Source organism: Vipera berus (assembly GCF_964194415.1).
Source record: "Vipera berus genome assembly, chromosome: 1".
NCBI classification, from domain to species: Eukaryota; Metazoa; Chordata; class Lepidosauria; order Squamata; family Viperidae; genus Vipera; species Vipera berus.
This window is the reverse complement of record NC_138202.1, coordinates 123,225,202-123,249,714: the sequence shown is the minus strand read 5'-3', so window position 1 is coordinate 123,249,714 and position 24,513 is coordinate 123,225,202. Positions and strand designations below refer to the sequence as shown.

The window sequence follows — 24,513 nt, the reverse complement described above, 5'->3', positions numbered from 1 at the left end:
CAGGTCTCCGTTCCTCCGCGCAGACCTGCCGACGTTTGGGGAGGTTTGGGCGCCTCCCCAAACCTCCCCAAACGTCGGCAGGTCTCCGTTCCTCCTGCCAACGTTTGGGGAGGTTTGGGCGCCTCCCCAAACGTCGGCAGGTCTCCGTTCCTCTGCGCAGACCTGCCGACGTTTGGGGAGGTTTGGGCGCCTCCCCAAACCTCCCCAAACGTCGGCAGGTCTCCGTTCCTCCTGCTGACGTTTGGGGAGGTTTGGGGAGGCGCCCAAACCTCCCCAAACGTCGGCAGGTCTGCGCGGAGGAACGGAGACCTGCCGACGTTTGGGGAGGTGCCCAAACCTCCCCAAACGTCGGCAGGAGGAACGGAGACCTGCCGACATTTGGGGAGGTTTGGGGAGGCGCCCAAACCTCCCCAAACGTCGGCAGGAGGAATGGAGACCTGCCGACGTTTGGGGAGGTTTGGGGAGGTGCCCAAACCTCCCCAAACGTCGGCAGGTCTGTGCGGAGGAACGGAGACCTGCCGACGTTTGGGGAGGCGCCCAAACCTCCCCAAACGTCGGCAGGAGGAACGGAGACCTGCCGACGTTTGGGGAGGTTTGGGGAGGTGCCCAAACCTCCCCAAACGTCGGCAGGTCTGCGCGGAGGAACGGAGACCTGCCGACGTTTGGGGAGGTTTGGGGAGGCACCCAAACCTCCCCAAACGTCGGCAGGTCTCCGTTCCTCCGCGCCCTGCCTGCCTGCTTCTTTCCGCTGCGGAAAGAAGCAGGCAGGCAAGGCGCGGAGGTCCGGAGACCTGCCGACGTTTGGGGAGGTTTGGGGAGGTGCCCAAACCTCCCCAAACGTCGGCAGGTCTGCGCGGAGGAACGGAGACCTGCCGACGTTTGGGGAGGCGCCCAAACCTCCCCAAACGTCGGCAGGAGGAACGGAGACCTGCCGACGTTTGGGGAGGCGCCCAAACCTCCCCAAACGTCGGCAGGAGGAACGGAGACCTGCCGACGTTTGGGGAGGTTTGGGGAGGTGCCCAAACCTCCCCAAACGTCGGCAGGTCTGCGCGGAGGAACGGAGACCTGCCGACGTTTGGGGAGGTTTGGGGAGGCACCCAAACCTCCCCAAACGTCGGCAGGTCTCCGTTCCTCCGCGCCCTGCCTGCCTGCTTCTTTCCGCTGCGGAAAGAAGCAGGCAGGCAAGGCGCGGAGGTCCGGAGACCTGCCGACGTTTGGGGAGGTTTGGGGAGGTGCCCAAACCTCCCCAAACGTCGAGAGGTCTGCGCGGAGGAACGGAGACCTGCCGATGTTTGGGGAGGCGCCCAAACCTCCCCAAACGTCGGCAGGAGGAACGGAGACCTGCCGACGTTTGGGGAGGTTTGGGGAGGCGCCCAAACCTCCCCAAACGTCGGCAGGTCTGCGCGGAGGAACGGAGACCTGCCGACGTTTGGGGAGGTTTGGGGAGGCACCCAAACCTCCCCAAACGTCGGCAGGTCTCCGTTCCTCCGCGCCCTGCCTGCCTGCTTCTTTCCGCTGCGGAAAGAAGCAGGCAGGCAAGGCGCGGAGGTCCGGAGACCTGCCGACGTTTGGGGAGGTTTGGGGAGGTGCGCGCGCACCTCCCCAAACCTCCCCAAACTTCGGCAGGTCTCCGGATGGCGGTGGCTTGGGAGAGGTGCGCGCGATCCCGGAAGCACCAAAGCCTCGGCCGCGCACAAGTCCTCGGCAAGTTTTTTTGTTGACTGGAGTATAAGCCGAAGTGGAATTTTTCAGCCCAAAAAGTGGGCTGAAAAATTCGGCTTATACTCAAGTATATACGGTACTTTATACAGATATATACTAACACATAAAAATATGGTGAAGCTGATGTCTCCCTAACCCCAGAAGTACAAAAGAAAGCCTCAACTTTGCAGAACTATCCAGTTAGGCAGGATGTAAGGTGCATAGAAATAATGTTTGTGAGTTGCAGTTTTTATACTCATGGTTTGCAACTTTAGCTGTGATCAATATATGCCAACATTTCCTCTGAGATTTTAAGGTGTCATATTTCCTCTAATTGTATTCCTTGTGAGATAGATCAGGATGAGAGATTGGCCCTAAGTTGCCCAATCTGTTTCCATGATTGAGTGAATTTGAACCTGGGCCTCTTTCCAGTCCTACTGCAATATCATAATCAGCCACCATCTTAATCTGTGACTTTATACCATTTCCAAAAATGATGTCCTCGAAATATATTGGTCTGCAACACCAACTATTCCCTAAAAAAAGCAATAGTCGACCCAGTTAGAGAACATGAAGCTCATAAAAGGAGTTCAATGTATAAGTGCTACCATAGTGTTGGAGAGATAAGGGAGAATCCAGCATCTGAACAAGACTAACCTCTACACCTTTCTAGTTAGAAGTATGCCTTATTGGAAATAATTTCCAAGGAAAGGTACGTAAGATCCCACTGCAGATATCTCCTTTCCATAAAAGTGTTTTTGAGATGTTTTTGGAAAGTCAAGAAACAGAGTATTCCGTCTAGTCCTCCATTTGCTGCTTTTTCTTTCACTTCTTTCTTTTACTTCTACTGTCTTATGTTATAGGTGTCAATTTTTCCAAGCTAAAGGAGGAAGAACCATGTCTTCACTTCTCTACAGTCCTCGTAAGTATTTCCTGGAATCTCTGAGAAGCTACTGGTCCTGCAAGCCGTCCTCAGTTATGAGGCCCACACATCAATTCAGTCCTTGTAGCCATTACACGTGCCTACTCACTTGTTTTCCGATCTTTCTCTGGGCCCAAGGGTTAGGTTATGTTGCCACCATCTCACCTCATCCCAAACCATAACATAAATCTTTTAAAATAAATAGGTAAACAAAATGCCAGAGAAATGGCTTAAGTTTTCCTTAGATTTCCAGCTTTAAAGTAGCATGTTTCCTCATAACTAGGCCAAAGAGAATACCAATTTTACCATAAGTACAATCTGACATGGCTTATTGATGTTTCAGTGGAGTTAGATGATCCCTGAGCATTTATTGAGAATTTTCAATGGATATAGGCATCCCCCTTCTTCTCTCCTCCCTGGCCACTGCTCTCCAAAGCCAAATTGTTTTCCCTTCCATACACCAGGCTTTGAAGAGGAATCAGCCCAAATAGTAACTGACAGGTGTTGGAGAAGTGCAGAATATGGTGTGAAGAGGTGATGCTATACACGTACATACATATCTGTCAGCTTTTAAATTCTACTAATTTTTTATTTTTTTTAAAAAAATGGGTTTACAGCTTTTGTTGAAGAACACTAAATAACCCCAGCTTGACAGGGACTGCAGGATTCACAGTGTGTGGCAGGAGAGAGATTCCTGCAACACCACAGAACCCCACTATCATGTGCCTATCAGTAGTAATATCTAACAGGGCTGTGAGAGGTGGCAGGAGAAAGGAGAAACTGACTCTGATTTATCCCTGGAATCAGAAACCTGAATAGATACAGAAGAATAGAATAGAATAATAACTTTATTATCACTTTGAATGTACACTAATTGGCATACATTAAAATGAAATTTCAATGCATAGAGCTCTCAAAGGGTCACCACCTCTTGAGGACATTGAAGAAACTAGGTAGCACCTCCTGTTCAATCAGCTGCTGGAAACTTGTGGATAGCACAGAGTATGTTTTGAACCTGCAGATTTGCTATTAGCTCAAACTCATTAAGCAAATGTAATGAAAGGAAAACATCAGCCTCCTTCTGAGTGAGTCTGTTGTGATTCAGGGTCAGCCTGTGGGTTCGGCAGTTGGGTCGCACAATTCAGAGGAGGAGGAGGGGGGTGTTGGAGAGGTTGCTGAGGGTGTTGGAGAGCTTGCTGATGAGAGCCCTCAGCCAGGCCCCTCCCACCTGGTTATGACGCAGACCCAGCTGTGTGAGCCTGACAGCGTGGATGAAGATGACCCACAGCTGGCCCTGTTCAAGGACGCCCGACGCAGGAGGCAGTCAATCAGGAGTAAACAGAGGAAGGCAATGGGGCACCTCGGAAGGAGGCAGAGAGAAGCCACACCCTGAACTGTTTAAAAGGGGAATGCGTGGGAGGGCTGGTTTGCTGAAGGCAACTGTTTGAATAGCTCCTGTTTCATGGTTTGTGTCTTGTTTTTGCTCTGTTTGCTTTTGTGTCCATAAATTTGGCAGGCTTAGTTCCAGCCTCTTGCCTTCTTGTAAAGGGGTTGTCCCTGCCTTATCTGCAGGGCTGGTAGTAGGCTGGTACAGAACAGAGTCACAGAATATAAGTGTCTGCAAACTCAGGGCCTGCTGAGCTTAAAAAAAGTTGCTCTAGGGTTGGAGAAGGTTGAAGAGACAACAGATGGCAGAGGTCAACAAAGAGAAGACTACAGAGAAAGTGCTTACTAGGACTATATAAATTAACTCTTCCACTCTCCTGTACTACCTGTTTGGGACTCAGCTCATTGCCCAGGCAGAGAAGAGAGCTGGTTCCTCAAGCAAGAAAACTTTCCTCAGAGGGAAGGAAGTGGCCAGAAACTTCTCAAGTAAAGAGTTGCTTCTATGCCCAAAGCTGAGGCTGAAATGATTATTGAGATTGCTGGTGTGAGGCCAGAAGGAAAAGCCTCAAACTGTTGCTGTGAGATCTATTGACTTCCTTGGATAGACTCTACAGTAAATGTTACTTCTTGGTTTGGACTGCTGAAGCTCTAAAAAGTTTCTTTTCTCCTCAACTCTTGTCCCAGAATTTGCTTTTCATTCTAATAGTCAGCTCCCCACTACTCTGTCTATAAGGTTCCCTGCCATAGTCAGTTCCAGCTCCAGTCTAGCCCTTAGCTAAGCAAACTAATTGGTGGTTATATTCTTAGACTTTTATCTGCATATAGGAAATGTTTGGAAACTGCTGAGTATTGAGTGAATTGCAAAGCACTGAGTATGGCAGAGCCCTGAGTGAAAGGATATCTAAATTTGTGCACCTGTTAAATCCACTGTTTTCTTTTCTGGAAACAACCGTATATCCAAATACTGCAAAAAAAATACAGTAATAGATAGGGATTCCAGTTAGCAAAAATACCACATTTTAAATTATATACCTGGTTGTATCAGTTTTTGTTCACTCAGGAATTTATTGAAGCACAAACTGTTATGTACTGGGCTTTTGGAATATCACCACGTGTGTTGCTGGAGAACTAACGGTTCTCCAGCAACTCAGACAGGATGTCTCTAGTCCGGCAATTGGTCAACTTTGGGCGGCAAACATGGGTTCAATCCGACTGGTTGCTACCATAGGGTGTGGCTATATAATGAGGCAGGGTGACTCCAATTCCTCAGTACAGTTTCTGCTTAAATAAAGCATGAGTTTTTCTGTACTCGTCTGCGTGTCTTCGTTCCTGCTCATCAGAGCCCACGACATAATACAAACATTGATCAGAGTGCCTAACATTTGCATTTAATTGCATATAGTTGTTACTGTATTAGAACTAACACCCTCCTTGACTTGAAATGTCCAATCCTCTGCTCAGGTATGCAACTGGATGACAATCTTGTTCAAATGCAACAAGGAAGCATGATGCGCAAGGTGAAATCCAAGAACTGGAAAAAACAACGCTACTACATGTTACAGCAGGACTGCATGACGGTCTGGTACAAATCTAAGATGTCTGGCAAAGCCAAATCAGCCTGTGAGTTTGACTACCTGCACTATATTATTTGCCACAGGGTTGATTCTCAGTAACCTTGTTTTGGAGTGTGGGCTTTCAAATCCTGTAAGTGCAGAATAGAAAAATGGGGAAATCTTCCAAAAATTTGAGTTCCAATCATGAGAAGGATTCAGGGCACACAATAAGGACAAAAAGACAAATAAGGCTAATATAAGTAAGTATTGGTTAAGGGACGTGGTGGCTCAGTGGGTTAGGACGCTGAGCTTGTCGATCAGAAGGTCGGCAGTTTGGCGGGTCGAATCCCGAGTGCCGCGTAACAGAGTGAGCACCTGTTACTCGTCCCAGCTTCTGCCAACCTAGCAGTTCAAAAGCACGTAAAAAGGCAAGTAGAAAAATAGGGACCACTACGGTGGGAAGGTAACAGCATTCCGTGCGCCTTTGGCGTCTAGTCATGCCAGCCACATAACCACAGAGACGTCCTCGGACAAGCGCTGGCTCTTCGGCTTTGAAACGGAGATGAGCACCGGCCCCTAGAGTCGGAAACGACTAGCACGCATGTGCGGGGGAACCTTTACCTTTACCTTTAAGTATTGGTTTGCCCAGATCCAGAAGAGAAGATGAAGTTTTTTCATAATGTTGGGAATTATTGGGAATGTAGATGCATATGTCCATATGTGTGCTCTCAAGCCTCACAATTTCTCATGTGCGTGACATTTTCTAGAATAAATTTTGTAAGGTTTGTTTAAAATGTTCATCTTTGAGAAAACAAGAGTTTGGGATGTAAGTGAAACCATCCCCACTGCTTGATTGTCTATGTAGTGGAATTACCATTGCTACTTCGGCTAGTGGATATTATGCAATTGATCTCATCTAGAGGATACCAAATAGAAGAATATTGAATAGAGTAATTTCAGGCATCAAATATATCCTACCAAATTGCCAATTAAAGATATTTTTGTTGCATGCTATTGTATCTCCCATAGAGGCATGGAGTACCTTCTTGACATTTTTCTGCTGCTGAATTTGTGGCATCCTGGGTGCATTCATCTTCTCTTCAACTAAGTAATTACTCTGGAATTACGCTAAATATATTTTTATTCATTTAATTTAATTTATTTACTTGGCTCTAATTAAAAAAACCAATCACTTCGATTTCACCATTTGTGTTTATGTATAGCCTGGCTAGAGAAGAAAGGAATGCTTTTATAACTTAAGTTCAACCCTCTATGTCAGGCGTCTTCAAACTTGGCCCTTTTATGACTTGTGGACTTCAACTCCCAGAATTCCTCAGCCAGCCACGCTGGCTGAGGAATTCTGGAAGTGGAAGTCCACAAGTCATAAAAGGGCAAAGTTTGAAGACCCCTGCACTATGTAAAGGCTTATCTTTTCTGGTTTTTCTTCTCTCAAGTTTCTGTAAGTGATGTGGAGACAATCCGTGAAGGACATCAATCGGAGGTGCTGCGAAGTCTGGCTGAGGAGTTCCCTGCTGAATGCTGTTTCACTGTTGTCTTCCATGGGCGGCGAAGCAATCTCGATCTCATTGCTAGTTCAGCTGAGGAGGCTCAGTGTTGGATTCAAGGTTTGCGGCGCCTCATAGAGACGGTCATTAACATGGATCAAAAAGAGAGGCTTGATCAATATCCTTTCAATTACCTGTTGTTCCTTTCAGTGCCTTTCCCACAAAAGGGGAAAAAAAGGAAGCTCAGCTTGAATCTAATATTGGAGACACATTGAGATGTCTATATTGCAGAAGGACAGTGTGAAGGAAATGTCTTTATTTCAGTTTGTTATTTTAACCATTAGTTAAAAATATAATACTTGTAAAGAGGAAGCGTACTAAAGTCATTGTGTATATTATGTTCTGGGAAGCAGGAAGGACGCTGAGACGATGAATTCAGCAAGACAGGTCTTTATTGTGTGAAGTAACTGAACTGGGGGAATAGGGGGTGCCTGTACCCTTTATATACCTTGCCAGGTATGCTCCCAACCAATCAGTTTGAACCTCAGTTCCCTGCCGAAAACTGACAGTGGTCACAACAGTTCAGTTCAGCGCCACCTGGTGATATCTGTTCAGTAACTGCTTAAAGGTGCTTTTTTAAGCCTAATATATAACACCACTTCCCCCTTTAAGAACGAACAATAGTTACCCAACAATATATACAACAATGCTTAATAACGTGACGATATGTCAGGATACCATGCCCTTCAGCCTCCCCCTCATTTACGCACATAGTTGGCGAGATACGCAGGTGGCCTATGAGTTCGTGAAGAGCGTCTTAGGGGTTCTTCCCTGTCCTGGGCGGCCAGGTCAGTGGTTGAGTCCCTGCTGGGCGTTTCAGGTTGACCCATCCCAGAGTCAGACCCTGTGGCAGGTTTGTCGCGGTGGTCCTGGGCCTGTTGTTGTCCCGGCCGGACAGGGCTCTCTGGAAACAGTTCTGGGTTGGTGAGGTCCACCTCGGGCTCTGGTCCTACTGTTTGTTGGTAGGGAGGATTTGAGGTTGGTGATTGGCAGTCCACCGGTTGGTTGCTCTGTGACCGTTCAGGAACCTGTTTCCTGACCTGATCTATGTGCTGTCTGATCTGACGACCCCCCTCCACCCCTAGTATGTAGGATAGGGGCCCGGTTTTGTCAACCACCACCCCCTGAATCCACAAGTGTCCCGGACCATAGTTCCTGGCCCAAACCAAGTCACCAGGGTGTAATTCCCTAGGGGTCTTTGGTTGGTCGGTGTCAGCAGCCACTCTGTCAGGGTGCAGTCTGTCCAGTTTGGTGATGAGGCATCTGCCCCAACGAAGTTTCGCTGGACTCTTCCCCGTGGATGTGCAAGGTGTCGTGTGTTGAGATACTAAGAATTGTGCCAACCTGTGATGCCAGTCGCCAATGATGATATGCTTGAGAGCGTCCTTGGTTGTTCGCACCATGTGCTCTGCTTGACCATTCGATGACGGGTGGAAGGGCGCAGATGTGACGTGTCTAATCAAGTTCGCTTTCGTGAATGCCTGGAATTCAGCAGTGGTAAATTGAGCCCCATTATCTGATACCAAGACATCAGGTAGGCCATGTGTGACAAAAAGCCTCCTGAGCACTTGGATTGTTTTGGCTGTGGTCATATTGGGGACTGGCACTACCTCCAACCATTTGGAATGGCTATTTACCACTACTAAGAAAAGCTGTCCTTGGAAAGGACCAGCGTAATCTATGTGAACCCTGGACCAGGGTGTGTGAGTCGCCTCCCATTTGTGGACTGGCACTTGGGGCATTTCTGGCCTGGACCTTTGACAGGCATAGCAGCCTTGCACCTGTTCTTCTATTGCCTTGTCTAACCCTGGCCACCACAGGTAACTCCTAGCTAACACCTTCATTCGGACTATGCCTGGGTGCCCCTCGTGTAGAGATTTTAGAACTCTCTTTCTCAGTGTCTCTGGAATGATGACCCTAATACCCCACAACAGGCATCCTTTATGGGCAGACAATTCCTGTCTCCTTATGAAGTAAGCCTGGAATTCCTGGCCTGGGCTCTTATCCTGCCACCCTGTAAATACCCAAGACTGGACTCTGCTCAGGATTCTATCTGACGCTGTCTCAGTCACTATATCCCTTGCATGGAGGGGGCATTCAGGTAGCTCTTGGATGGCCAGTATCTGCGCTGCCGGTGCTGGGTCAGGTTCAGTGTTTGCCATGGGTAGTCTACTTAACCCATCTGCATGGACCATTTCTTTCCCTGGTTTGTGCACCAGTTTGAAGTTATATGCTAATAGGAATATGGACCACCTGAGCATCCTTGGGGAGAGGATTTGAGGGGTTTGTTTGTCCATGGTGAACAATCCTAATAAGGGTTTATGGTCGGTGAATATTGTGAATACCCTCCCATAGAGATAGTCATGGAATTTTTTGACCCCTGCCACTATTGCCAGGGCTTCCTTGTCTATCTGGGCATAATTCCTTTCCACCCCTGACAATGTTCTGGAGTAGTATGCGATGGGCACCTGTTCCCCATTCCCTTCTAGATGGCTCAGTACTGCACCCGCTCCATAAGGTGAAGCATCGCAAGCAATGCAGATGGGCTTTTGTTCAATGAAGTGGGTGACCGTGGACTTATTGGACAGTAGGCTTTTTAGGGTTTGAAAACTTTTTTCGTGGGCACTGGTTCAGCTCCATGCAGCCTTCTTATCTAGGAGCCTGTGCAAGGGCTCAGCTATTGCTGCTTTGTGGGGAAGGAAGGAATGGTAAAAATTTAGCAGCCCCAGGAAAGCTTGCAATTCAGCCTTGTTCTTGGGAGTGGGGGCCATCTTGATTGCCCTTACCTTGGATTCTGCAGGGTGAATTCCACTGGCATCTATTTTAAACCCCAAGAATTCTGTGGCTGCAACCCCAATGCTGCATTTGTTTCTCTTTAGTTTGAGACCTGCAGAGCGAAACCTACCTAAAACTGCCCTCAGTCTGTCTACCAGCACCTCTTCTGTGTCCCCTGCAATGAGGACATCATCAAAATAAGGGCATACCCCTTGAATGCCCTTAAGAGTCTGCTCCATTACTTCCTGGAAAATTCCTGGAGCCACACTGACACCGAATTGCAGGCGGTTAACTCTGAAAGCTTCCTTGTGTGTGACTATTGTTTGAGCGTCTGCCGTCTCCCTGGTAACTGGCATCTGCTGGTACGCCTGCGCGAGATCCAGCTTTGCAAAGATGGCACCACCTTGGAGGGAAGCAAGAACGTGGCCGACCGTTGGAACCGGGTAAGCGTGCTGGTTAAGGGCCTGATTCAGCGTGCATTTATAGTCGGTGCAGATTCTTACTTCCCCGTTAGACTTAAGGGGGGTGACTATGGGGGTCTCCCACTCTCCCTCCTCTACCGGCTGTAGGACGCCCTGCTCTACTAATTTGTCTAGCTCTCTCTCTATCTTGTGTTTGAGAGCAAAGGGGACTCTCTCGGGTTTGATTCTAACCGGTAGAATGCTGGGGTTCAGTTTAAAGGAAATGGGGGCCCCAATGTACCTGCCTAGTTTGTGATCGAATACGTCCACAAACCCGTTGCAAACGGATTCGATGCTGCTCCCCTGGGTCCTGTGGATGCTCGATATCACTATGCCTAGGGCCTCAAACCAGTCTAACCCGACTAGACTGGTTCTCCGGCCCTCGACCACAACTATGTCCAAGTGCCCATGGAAACTCTTAAACCTCACTGAAAGGGTGGCCTCCCCCTTGATCTTTACTGGGGCATTTTGGAAATCAGTTAGGATAATGTTGGAGGGCCTCAAATTGACCCACTGCTTGCTCCGGATGCACATGAGTTTAAAAGTCTCATAAGATATTACTGAGACTGCAGAGCCGGAGTCAAGCTCCATCTTGCAGGGAATGCCCTGAAGGTGGATGACCAATTTAAGCTTGGGTTTAAGTGGCCGGCGGGCCCTGGTTTTACAGATGGCCCTCTGGCTTGCGAAAAATCTTATGCAGTTAGGTTTGTGGGCCTCAGTACCTTTCCATGATGCGTCCTCCAGCTGTAGCTCGTGGAGGCCGTCTCGGGGATGGCTATGACAGACAGCTGCGATGTGGCCTGTTTTGCTGCAGGCCTGACACTTGGCTGACCAGAACTTGCAGATGGCCCTCGCATGGTCTCCGCCGCAGCCTGCGCACTTCGGAAAGGGGGCTGTTTTCCGCTGTTTCTCTTGGCTTCCCCGTCGCCTCTCACATTGCTCTGGTCTCCGGTGAACCTGATCAATGCCAGTTTCTTCCTCCACTTGTCCGCTTCCGCCATACACAGCGTTTTCAAGGTGGATGGATCCTCCTGGGCTGCTGGGTCGGGGGGTCTGGACCGCTTGTACTGCGCTGCCGGCCGCCTCATGGGCCAAGATCTCATCCTGAGCATCTTGGAGGGTCACGTTGGGCCTAGAGAACAACTTCTGTTGCAGGCATTTGTCGCGTAGGCCAAACACGAACCGGTCGCGAAGCCTCTCGTCCAGACTGGTGAACTTGCAGAGGTGGGCGGCCTGTCGCAAGGCCGCGATGAACTCCGATACTGATTCGCCTGGCCGTTGGACCCTCTGGATGAGCTGGAACTGCCAGGCCAGCTCGGACATTCATGGTTTGAAATGTCTGTCCAGCTTCTCGGTGAAGTCTTGGAATGAGACAGTTCTGATCGGCGTCGGCAAGCACAGGCTTACGGCCAAGTCGTAAATGGCGGGCCAGCTTATGCAGAGCAGGGTCGCCGCTTTCAGGCCATCTTCTGTAATCCGGTTTGCCCAGAGGAAATTTTCGACCTGTCCCAGGTGAGAGTCCCACCGTTCGGGGTGACGGATGTCGAATTCTCGGAGCTGACCGATCTGTGGCATCTCTGCATCTGGCCTCTGTGAATCCTGCTCCACCGATGTGGCCGCTAGCATTTGGCTAGTCGGTCGTTGTGGGAGGGGGGGGGGAAAGATGCCTCTTTCCTCCAGCAAGCGTTGCTGTCCCCTAGTGACTTTCAGCTCTTATGGTGAAGCAGAATCCCACCTTCGTCACCACTATTATGTATTGGGTTCTGGGAAGCAGGAAGGACGCCGAGACGATGAGTTCAGCAAGACAGGTCTTTATTGTGGGAAGTAACTGAACTGGGGGAATAGGGGGTGCCTGTACCCTTTATATACCTTGCCAGGTATGCTCCCAAACAATCAGTTTGAACCTCAGTTCCCTGCTGAAAACTGACAGCGGTCACAACAGTTCAGTTCAGCGCCACCTGGCGGTATCTGTTCAGTAACTGCTTAAAGATGCTTTTTAAGCCTAATATATAACAGTGTAAACAAACCTATTTCTGTCCTTAGGTGATCAAGGTAGCCATAATCCTGTTAGCGTAGCTGCACGTATTCCCCTGCAACTGTCTTATGCAAACTGTCTTCTGATAAGAATGTGTAAAATTTAACCATACAAGGAACAATGTACAACAGGGAAATAGGGGGGGTATAAATATGTCTGTTCGTACACCCGCTCGGGGTTCAGACCTTTTGCTTTGTTTAAGCCCTCTGAACCTGCACAATAAACCTTTCCTTTCCTGAAGAGCTGGCGTGAGTCTCTTCTTTCTACTACACTTGGCTAAAATATGATACTTTCTTCTCTTTATAAAATATAGGAAACAAACAGCCGAAAGAGTTTTCTCTTCCATTGCAATTCCAGTTCACTTCCATTACAATCTGTCCTGTACTAACAAGGTGTCAGTTTGTGCTCATTTCCAGGGTGTTTTGTTTTGACAAAAATATACCATGCTTGTCTGCTCTGATCCTATGAGTCTCTTTTCCTTAATCCACACCTGGGTTGCAAATGGATCTGTGACTGGTTTTTAAAAGCTGATAAAGACAACAATGGTCGCATGAACTTCAAAGAGGTGCAGCACTTGCTTAGGATGATGAATGTGGATATGAATGAAGACCATGCCTTCCAGCTCTTCCAGGTAAATCTGTATGAGCCAAAGTGGAGAACATGTGGAGCTAAGTTGCATAAAAACCATTCTTTCGTTAGTTCATAAGAAGGCACATTGCCACCATTATCTACTGATGAGAGTGCAAATATCCTGGCCTCTCTTGCTCTCTACACATAATGTTTATCTTCAGACTTGGTTGTTCGATTTCTTTCCAATGACGCTATTTATATCCCAATTGCCAATCTAAATGCTTTGTTTTCTGGAATGCAATTACACAGGCCAACCTGACACCGTCAGTCGTCACTTTAGTCCTCTCTTCCTCAGTCAGCATGGTGGATGGAAGTGGTAGAATTTGTAGCCTGGCACTAAAATACTACAATCAGTCGTAAAATTGAGCGATAAAAGGGTCAACCAACAATTCGACAGCTTCCATTTTCTTATCTTGTCTGCTTAAAGTAATGTCCATTAGGTGAGGTTCATGCAAAACACTGCAACCCCACAGTTCATGGAATAGCAGCAAAGCAGCAATGGTATTAGCCTTCCTCTGTAGCTGAATTGAACTGCTCTGCAGCCATCCTTGCATTAACAAAAAATATGAACCAGCATGAAATTTATCTTTCCTTTGCCAATCCCTATTTCCCCTTCTATTGTTTCAGTCACTACCAACCACCTGATTTCCTTCCAAATCCTAATAGATGTTATACAAGTTTTCTTCAGATAGGATCAGAACTGTGGAAAATGTCATTAGAACCTCATGACCAACTGTCCATGAGAGAAACTGTGGGATGTAGAATAACATTAAGGATATACTCTGTGTGCTCTCTGTTATGTACTGGGGTTATGGTAATACACCACGTGTGTTGCTGGAGCAGCCTATGGCTCTCCAGCAACCCAGACTGGCCGTCTCTGGTCATGCAATTGGCTAGCCACAGGCGGCAAGAGTGGGTTCAAACCCATTGGCAACCGCCTAGGAGCTAGACTATATATTGTGGCTGGTTGCAGCCCAAGTTTCAGTACAGTTCCAACAAGAATAAAGTATGAGTTATCCTGTACTCAGCCTTGTGTCGTCATTCTTGCACCCAAGAGCCCACGACTTAACACTATTTTGTGAGGTTGCTTATTTCAGGCCACTTTTATTTCCCTTTCTTCATTGGCACATGCGTGCACATGTACATAGTATATAGTTTTTCATTCAGGGCCTTGTAACCATTCACTAGTTATGCACTAGACTTTGCCTATCCTATCCTATATATTTCCTGGAAAATAAATCTTTTTTTCTTTTATAAAGTATACTTCATTAATTTGTTCAAGTCCAATTTTCCTACCTCTGGAATCCTTACATATGCCTAAAGAATACTTCAGTTTTTTAAGAAGAATACATATGCTTAACATCTGTATGGGTGGTTGAAATTTGTCTCGTTCACGGATTCAAGATGAAATGAAAGCAACATTATGGGAACTAGCCAAAAAAAGAGACATTGCTAGGGCATGTTTGCTCTTCAATCCAAGTGGAGGAAGGCCCTTAATTCCACAGGCTCCTTCAGTGGGCAGGATAACTTGTTTGGCTTGGCTTGATTGTTTTGTCCGGGATATCTGAGGGAACACCTGCTGCCGGCATCAAGCTCCCTTTGTCCAGTGCGCTCCCACAGGGAGGGTCTTCTCAGGGTGCCACCGGTAAGAGAGAAGTATTCCTTCTTCTTAAAAAACTGAAGTATTCTTTAGGCATATGTAAGGTTTCCAGAGGTAGGAAAATTGGACTTGAACAAATTAATGAAGTATACTTTATAAAAGAAAAAAAGATTTATTTTCCAGGAAATATATAGGATAGGATAGGCAAAGTCTAGTGCATAACTAGTGAATGGTTACAAGGCCCTGAATGAAAAACTATATACTATGTACATGTGCACGCATGTGCCAATGAAGAAAGGGAAAAGTAGGTAAAATGAGGACCCAGATTGTTGGGGGCAATTAAGCTGACTTTGTAATAATGCCGCTTGCGGTGTGTGTGAAAGCCCTAATAAGCAGGCATATACATAGAATGAAGGCTACTGCTAAGCTTGTAAGCCGTCCTGAGTCTTCGGAGAAGGGCGGGATATAAATGGAATTAAAATAAATAAATAAATAAATAAAATTGCCGGCGGACGACACCCAGGGATAGGGCCTTCTCAGTGGGGGCGCCTGCCCTTTGGAACCAGCTGCCTGTGGAGCTTAGGACTGCCCCCGACCTCCGTTCATTCCGCCGGGACCTGAAAACCTGGCACTTTGAGCTCTCTGGCCCAGGCTGAGAATTTTTTAATTTTAGTTTTAATTTTAATTTTAACTGGGGTTTTACTTATGCAGGGACGAATATAATTTTTTTAATCTGTTTTTAACTTTTGTATTTTTGTTTTTAATCACCCTGTAAACCGCCCTAAGTCCTTCGGGAAAGGGCAGTATATAAATGTAATAAAAATAAATAAATAAATAAATAAATAAATAAATAAATAAATAAATAAATACTTCCTGCAGAAAGAAACCTTTGGTTAGAGCCCTCCATTCCTTACAGATGGCTGACAAATCAGAAACTGGGTCGCTGGAGGGAGAGGAATTTGTGCTGTTCTACAAAGCACTCACTCAGCGGAATGAGGTGCTGGAAATTTTCAAGGAGTATTCTGAAGATGGGAAGAAGCTAACCCTCTTGGAATTTGTGGACTTCTTGCAACAGGAGCAGATGGAAATTGAGGGTACCGATGAGCTTGCAATGGATCTGATTGACAGATATGAACCATCTGAGACTGGTGAGTTGGTGGAGTAACCAAAGGAGAACCGATGGATCTGTAACCCAGCCTCCAGAGTTGGCACAAGTTGTTGCTGGGGAGTGCTCAAGGATACATCCAAGGTGTCATGTTCTAGTGTTAGCCGAATTCCCCCAAACCAGCATTGCTTTTTTAAAACCAGTTATATGGCCCCATTGTCATAGACGAGACTGCTAAGACCTGTTCTTTCCTGATCGACCAAAGACTCTTACTTCATAGTTTTCATTTAATTCCGTGTCTGTCCCTTAGCAGGGCCTTTGTTTTGAAAGCCCTGTCAATTTCTGTTCCTTCTCACCAACTTTTTTCTTCCAATAGGCAAAGCTCGCCATATACTGAGCCCAGATGGATTCCTCATGTATCTTTGCTCACCAGATGGTTCCATCTTCAACCCTGAGCACAGGAAGATTTTCCAGGATATGTCTCAGCCTCTTAGCCATTATTTTATCTCTTCCTCTCACAACACATATCTGATTGAAGACCAGCTGCGAGGACAAAGCAGTGTCGAAGGATACATCAGGTATCAAAACAAAAGGAGAGATGAGAAAGCAGCTGCATCAGGAGTCCCTTCAGTGACAGAGCCAAACATTAGTTTTGTTTCCCCTTATACTTCCAAAATGATTACTTATGTGTGCATGTGGGAATTCTTTATCATTTAGTAAGTACGGGTAGTCCTCGACGTATGACCACAATTGAGCCCAACATTTCTGTTGTTGAGACATTTGTTAAGTGAGTTTTGCCCCGTTTTATGACCTTTCTTGCCACAGTGGTTAAGTGAATCACTGCAGTGGGTAAGTTAGTGACACGGTCGCTAAGTGAATCTGGCTTCGCCATTGACTTTGCTTGTCAGACGGTCACAAAGGGTCATGATCCCGGGATACTGCAACCGTCATAAATATGAATGAATTGCCAGGTGTCCAAATTTTGATCACGAGTCTATGGAGATGCTGCAATGGGCGTAAGTGTGAAAAATGGTCATAAGTCACTTTTTTCAGTGCCGTTGTAACTTCAGATAGTCACTAAATGAATGGCTGCAAATGGAGGGCTACCTGTAATGATACAACAAGCACACCAGAATGCCATCAGTATATTAAAATCCTAAACTGAGTCTGAAATTGCCGGTCTATCATTCCCTGTCATGATTATGTTCATTCCCTTCCTTTATCTTAAGAAAGCAATTAACCAAACAGACAACTGAGAAGGAGGACAGTGGAAATGGCTAGCAGAAGGCAAAACAAGCCCTGTGAAGAATAAAAACAGTTTTCAAATAGAGGCTGAGCAGATCGGTATCAGGCTTTCTCCGTTCCTTTGATTCCATGTATAAACTTCTCTTTCTTTTCTACAGATTTTAGGTGGAATCCTAAAAGGCGAATAGATTTCACTCTCTATTATGCTGTTACCATTTCTTGATTTTCCAAGCCCTTTCCCAACTCATCATGTCTCCTTGACTGATATCCCCAACTATCTTTATGATTAACCTTGTGGCTCTTCCTTCAGCCAAGTGCCATCCACCAATCTTTGAACTCACAGAAAGAATAGAAATGGTCCCTCCTGAGTTTCTAGATCTTATTGTGGATTGTGGTGGAGTCCCCTAGGATTATAGTCCTGGAGGACTTCTGCTTCTGTGTCTTGGGTATGGGAAGCAGGGCTGCTCCGGATTCCTTGACTTTCGACACAACCATAGGCTAATCCCAAGTTATCTTGGCTCTGATAAGGGCAGTCATTTGTTAGACCTAGACTTTGCTTCAGACCCAATGGAGCAATATCAGGAGAACAATAATCATTCATTTGCATACATGAATACTTTCTAATCAAGCTGAACATTACTAACTTCTCACACCTTTGCAAAGATGGTGGAACAATTAAGATACTCTCCCCTAGGCATCTGATATAACCAGTTTTTTTTTTTACTGGCACTTGGAGGTTTTTTTCCCCAGTGTTTCAAGGATCAGTTCTGTCATGCCGTTCCACTAGCTGCCTGTGGAATAGGGAAGCCGCAAAGGTGTTAGATATAGATGTTTTTTAAAATATTTTCTCCATGTTCACTCATCAGTTAGGTAGCAGCTGAGGAAACTGCCAAGACTGTATTTTGGGTCTCAAAGACAAAGAGCCAATGAATTGCTTTCTCCTTTTTGCAGGGCTCTCAAACGGGGCTGCCGCTGCTTAGAGGTTGATTGTTGGGATGGACCGAATGGAGAACCAATTGTCTATCATGGCTATACATTCACTTCTAAGATTCCTTTCTGTGATGTTGTGACAACTCTTGAGAAATATGCCTTCTGGGTAAGTTGTATGCTTCTACCTGTAGGGCTAAACAACCCCTGTAGGTGAGAAGGAGGTAATGATAAAAGTATGAATTTGTTAGGCTTGAGCAGGAGGAGTTTAATATAGCATAGAACAGTGATGGCGAACCTTTTAGAGACCAAGTGTCCAAACTGCAACCCAAAACCCACTTATGTATCATTGGGTGCTGGGTAGGCGTGGCCCATTGGGTGGGTGTGGCCCATTGGGTGAGCGTGGCTGCGGGGGTAATGGCAGACTGGGTGGGACTAAAAAGTTCAATGAATCAATCCCAACTTTGCGAGATCTTTTTTTTCCCCCGCAAGAAATTGATTGATTGATTGAACCTTTTTTTTCCCCACACGGCGGTGGAGGCCTAAAGTGAAAAGGTTTTATAAAACCCAGCTGAAGGCCTGGGACTCGGGCGACGGCATGTGTGCCCACAGAGAGGGCTCTGTGTGCCACTTGTGGTACACGTGCCACAGGTTCACCACCACAAGCATAGAACAACGCCACGTTGCAAGTTATATTCTGGCTCAGCTCTATTTGAATAAGGATTTATGTAGCCATAGAGATTTATTCCATCTGCACTATATCTCTTATTGTAAGTCAAAGTCCCTTCAAAACAATGGCCAATTATTGGTGATGATGATGATGATGAGATGATGATAATGAAAATTTGTATGCTGTTGAACTGCCAATGAATGCAGGCAGCTCAAAAATAAAAGTACTTTAAAAATACAATAAGAAATAAAATAGAAATAAAAAAGATGGTAACAGTACAAGATCTGGACAGGAATGAAAAAAAAAACCAAACCCACACAATCCAAGGGGGCTTCACTTACACTTGACAAAGGCCTAGCAGGATGGGTACCATCTGGATCTTAGGGCCAATCTCATTCCAGAAGGCAGGCATTGCTACAGAGGTGTGCTTTTGGGATCCTGATAGATGGCATTGTTTAATCAAAAGAATGCACCAACCCTGCCGGACTTAATTTGATGTGTTTAATGGGCAGATACTATACTGTAGTTTTTCATCTTAGAACAGACAAATATTAAAGTTATTCAAAAAGGGACAAAATACCTAAAGCGTAACTTTTAAATATGAACACTAGTACAGCTCATTCTCTTATTTATCACCCTATGTCTTCTTGTATTATCCAGGTTTCTGATTATCCTATCATTCTCTCTATTGAGAATCACTGTAGCATAGAGCAACAAGACATCATGGCACAACTGCTGAAAGGCATCCTGGGAGAATGCCTCCTCATCAACACCATTGATGACCTTGTTCCTATGCAATTGCCTTCACCTGAAGTAAGAGCATAGAATAATTTATAAACTTTCACCTAATGATTATCCAGGCTAACCCTTTGCAAAATTTGATTGTAAAACTAGGAGGTGTTTTCAAATTCATAGATAAGTAGATGGATATGGAGCAACTAAAATGCTAGAAAATAACATACAATTTTACCGAAGTTTTCAGAATTCTTCATCAAGCTAGATGGTACAAAAACCAAGAGAAGAAGAAGAAATAGAAATGCCCCAAATCATGTCAGAGTTAGCAACAAAATGAGCTTACATAGACCTTTCCTGACTTACATCTAGGTAAAGGTAAAGGTAAAGGTAAAGGTAAAGGTTCCCCCGCACATGCGTGCTAGTCGTTTCTGACTCTAGGGGCTGTTTCAAAGCCGAAGAGCCAGCGCTTGTCCGAGGACGTCTCCATGGTCATGTGGCCGGCATGACTAGACGCCAAAGGCACACAGAACACTGTTACCTTCCCACCGTAGTGGTCCCTATTTTTCTACTTACATTTTTACGTGCTTTCGAACTGCTAGGTTGGCAGAAGCTGGGACAAGTAACAGGCGCTCACTCTACAGCAGTGCAAATATGCACAGCTAACCCCTTCCCCCCCCCCGCTACATCACCATATTGTGTTTTTTGTCTCATCCCCAGTCTGTATGAGACAGCCTTAAAACATCCTGTTTTCCCCCTTACATTTCATAGTCATTGAAAAAACGCATTTAACTGGAAAAAAAATGAGTCAGCAGTACAGTCAAGTGACCCACTAGAGTTAGCACCAGGCTCACATCTCTTGGGCACTTTAAGCTGTTGTAGGCATGTTGCCTTCCTGGACCTTGTTTTTAGGACTGTTGGAAATTTTCCAGGCAACAGGAAATTTCAGGTCTACCCAACCAGGATCTCCGCCTCTACCTTTCCAGACTCTTAGGTGGCCCCAGTTTAGAGATCTGCATCACCTTGAACAACAATTGACTGAGGATGATAGAGGGACTGCACAATGGTTCTCTGCTGGTTCATGGAACAATGTTTCTTGAGTTTTTAAAGCAGTGTTTCTCAACCTTATCAACTCTAGATGTGTAGACTTCAATTCCCAGAATTCCCCAGCCAGCATGGTACTCTTTGTGGTTTGGGTTGCTTATTAAAGAGGGATTTACTACTTTTCTGGAAAAGTGCAATGTCCAAAACTATCCAGGAAATAGTTGGACGTCCTTTGAATGCCCCAATGCAAAGGGCTTGCAAAAAAAGGTCACAGTTTTGAACAGAGGTCTAAACTCAGCAACCTTGCCATCTGTCAAAACCCGTTCTCGTGAAAATGCTGGGGTCTTATAACCAAAGCAACTTAGCTGAGCTGCTTCTGTCAAAAGCAATAGAACCATCTTCCTCTTCCAATCTGGTCTCCGTGTCCACATGCAGCAGTTGAAGGGCAAGATCATTCTAAAGGGCAAGAAGATTGGATATCTGGAAGATTCTCTGAATGAGCATCCAGACAAGATGCCTGAATGGGAAGAAGTTACTGACGAGGAAGGAAACGAGATAGAAGAAGAGGCCCTGCGCAATGAAGGCAAGAGAAAAGAGAAGGTACGGGGACACCTCCCAGGTTGGTCTGCAGTTTACAGTAAGAGAAGGCAACCTGGATCCCTGTTTTGTACCTTCCACAAAGTTCCCCAAAATCATGTCACCTGAATTCATTGGCAAATCATAGACTAACAATAGCAATATTTCTGCTGATTTCTCCTCAGAATGGTCTCCAGTAGATTCATTTATCTATTAATATTTAATCCCTCCCTGTGAGAAAATTTTATTCCTCCCCCACTATTGGCCAAATGTGGCTTCTAGGATAGTGCCTCCTGTCATTATCATATTTTAACAATAGTCACCTTGGATGCAATACTTGGGGGGCTGGGTTGGGTTACACTACTTGTACAGATGAAATGTTCAAAGACAGGGTACTTTCCCCCATTTTTGGCAGGAGTATTACTTATGAATGATCTGCAGATGAACATTTTCTCTTTTTTTTAGAAAGGTAAACATTCCCTCTCCAAGGAACTTTCAGATTGTATTATCTACTGTAAGAGTGTACCTTTCTGCAGTTTCCAGCATTCTTGCAGCTACTACAAGTCATATGAGATGTCTTCCTTCACTGAATCCAAAGCTCGCAAGCTCATCCGAGAAGCTGGTGAGAAACCTGGGGGTGAAATCTGCTGGCAGGCAAAATGGGCCATGGGTATACAATTCTGCCCAATACTATTCTTGCTCATTCAACTTCCTCTACTGCTAGAACTTAGCAGGTACAGCAGGCAGGCTGTAATTCCACAAATTTTGTGTCAGATTAAAAAAGATAAAAATACGTAAAGCCAGCCATAAAGATACAGTAAATAATACTAACAGTAGTATAATAATATCAGATTGGGTAAACTCAGAACTCTACCCATGTGTTTGCTATTCATCCATGAGGGAAATTCAGCACTAATTAGCCCTATAGCATTGGTTAAAATGAATTTTACTAAAACTGGATGATTCTGCAATTTACAAGTAACAGTACCTATCAAGCCTTGGAAAGGATGCAAGAAATGTCTGTTTTCCCCCTTTTCTTATGAAGTAACTATTCTACTTACATTAAGGTTTTCTACAACATTCTTTCTCAGAGCTCTGAGAAGGGATGCACTCTTTTCTTAAGCTTATCCTAAGGCCTTACAAGCCATACTTACATAGAACATTACTTGGTGTGTGTGTGTGGTTCTCGATAAATGATAGGTGTTCTAGTATTAAAATCCTGCTAGTCTTCTTACCTAATTAATCACTGCTGCCTTTACTGAATTCCTAACAATTGGTGCACTACCTCCCATAGGGAATGACTTTGTCCGTCATAATACCTGGCAACTGACACGGATCTTCCCCAGTGGGCTACGGACGGACTCCTCCAATTTCAACCCCCAGGCGATGTGGAATGTGGGGTGCCAATTGGGTATGCAAAAGATGAAAGGGACAAGAGGAGGAGGGAAGAGAATGTACTGTAATGGTGAGGTTGCTTGGTAGGCACTATAAGGCACATTGGCACTTTTACCTAGAGCAAGAGAGCTAACTTTGTTACATCTTGCTGCAAATTGTCCTGAAGACTCTCTTACTGAGTAGCCTTTAAACAGCATCAATAAATGAATGAGAAACTTGGTCACAAGAGATGGTAAAATCATCAGCAAGGCAGGCAGTTTTAAAAGAAGGTAAAGCAAAGCCAAGAAGCTATTGAAAGCCACGAGTGGATACCTACTAATATCAGGGTGAAATGCACCATATCACAGAATATTACTTGGTGGGGCACAATAGAAGGGGTGAGCTCTTGTGCCATGTCCTTCACATTGCTGGCCTCCTCAGACAGGACATAATGGATGATGTTGATATTTGATCTGATCCAGTGTCTGGTCTCTTCAGCTCTTATTTACAATTATTCATCACAAATGACATCTCCAAACGTTTTACATCATTGCAGTCCTAGTCTGTTGAAAAACAAATGATAAACAATTAGTTTTTTTCTAGGGCAAAGTCATTCATTTGTGCTGCATTGTTTATATTGTAGACTGAATAGATTAGGAATATCGTTTGTGAAAGAATATGAAATTTCACTCTTTTGATACTATTTGTTGTTGCATTTTATGACACTGCTAATCTAGTTTTTATGGTGCCGCTGTTTATATGAGAAAGGAATTATCTCCTCCTCCTCCTCCTCCTCCTCCTCCTCCTCCTCCTCCTCCTCCTCCTCCTCCTCTTCTCTTGTATGTATTGTTGAGCCAGACAAGGGCGAATAAAAATAAAAATCAGAGATAAGATAAACAAAAAACGTGTGAGAACAATAATGTCAGCTCACACTTCTTTTTGTTAGCTACAGTACACATTAATTGGAGACGTGATCTGTACTGTACTTCCCTAACCTGATGCTTTTCAGATTTTTTTTAATGATAATTCTCAGAATTTCCAGCGTGGATGGCATTTTACCTAAGCAGTTGTTTGCTTATCCGGTATTTAGGGTAAGCCCCTTTTTGCAGAGTTTATACTTTGCACTGAGCTATTTTATAAAACACAATAGATGTTTTCACATATTACATGAATTGTTCTCTGAATTATTGAAACCATAATTAACTGGGTTTGCATAGCAGAAGAAGCAACTCACATTATGGCTTAATGTATTGTGTGAACTTCGTTAGTGTATTAGACTGGGACTTAATTTGTTTTGCAGAGAAAAGTTGATGTTCCTCTCTCTACTGCTTTTTCTTTGTTCTCTTTTCTCTGGAACAACTCTATGAGGATAGTAGGTCTGAGATTCTAAGGTTAAAAATAAAGAATAAAATAACTGTTCCATCTAATTTTCCTCGTTTCAGTGGCCTTGAATTTTCAAACGGCTGGTACAGAGATGGACTTGTATGATGGGCTTTTTAGTCAAAATGGCCGCTGTGGTTATGTGTTGAAGCCGAGTTTCATGAGGGATAGAGAGACAGCCTTCAGCCCTGAGAACCCTGAAAGCAGGGGTGAAGGTGACCCCTTGAGCTTAATGGTTAAGGTACTGTACGTGTCTGTGCCCATACTTTAAAGGTTTGGGGGAGGTTAAAAAAATATGTAACTTCGTCATTCTCAGCCAGACTAATGAGCATAGAGTTCTGCCCCTCTCCAAGTTTTTAAAATGATATATATATATACACATTTGCTGCTATGCTTTTATGGTTCAGTAAAGTCCACAATGACCAATAAAAACAATAATTATTTTTTAAAGGAATTTTCCCTTATATTTCACCCACAGTGGGGGTGGGGGTGGGGGTGGGCAAAAGGCAAGAATGAAAACAGAGGGAAAAGTACTTTTCTCTCCACCTTTCCTTTTCTTATTACTACTGCCATCCTACTCTTCTCCTCTCCCTCCAATCAAACCAGTCATTTGCTTTTGTTTTGTTTAAAATTCACATCTCCTCTTTCTGGAACACAGGTTCAGTTTGCCAGCAGCCACACAAAAGAACAGGCACCATGAAGGAGCTCTCCAAGAATAATGTTGTGTGTGCAAAACCATCCCCTCCCAGTCTGTGGAAGACAATTTTTCTTCCGAAACTGGTCCCTGGTGCCAGAAAGGTTGGGGTCCGCTGTTCTAGCAGACCCTCTAGCT

General features: G+C 45.2%; 1 protein-coding gene across 1 annotated transcript in view; it reads left to right on the top strand.

Annotated features, from left to right (window-relative positions):
* PLCD4 (phospholipase C delta 4) overlaps window positions 1-24,513 on the top strand; it is a gene marked incomplete at its 3' end in the record, with an annotated part of 45,151 nt that overhangs the window by 16,741 nt on the left and 3,897 nt on the right. Inside the window, exons 3-14 of the mRNA XM_081338157.1 lie at window positions 2,565-2,623; window positions 5,471-5,629; window positions 7,017-7,246; window positions 12,901-13,029; window positions 15,545-15,776; window positions 16,110-16,311; window positions 17,930-18,074; window positions 19,236-19,388; window positions 20,787-20,951; window positions 21,393-21,549; window positions 22,222-22,338; window positions 23,744-23,922. Coding sequence (XP_081194283.1) covers window positions 2,599-2,623; window positions 5,471-5,629; window positions 7,017-7,246; window positions 12,901-13,029; window positions 15,545-15,776; window positions 16,110-16,311; window positions 17,930-18,074; window positions 19,236-19,388; window positions 20,787-20,951; window positions 21,393-21,549; window positions 22,222-22,338; window positions 23,744-23,922 — 1,893 coding nt within the window. The 5' untranslated portion in view covers window positions 2,565-2,598. The remainder of the gene's footprint in view (window positions 1-2,564; window positions 2,624-5,470; window positions 5,630-7,016; window positions 7,247-12,900; window positions 13,030-15,544; window positions 15,777-16,109; window positions 16,312-17,929; window positions 18,075-19,235; window positions 19,389-20,786; window positions 20,952-21,392; window positions 21,550-22,221; window positions 22,339-23,743; window positions 23,923-24,513) is intronic.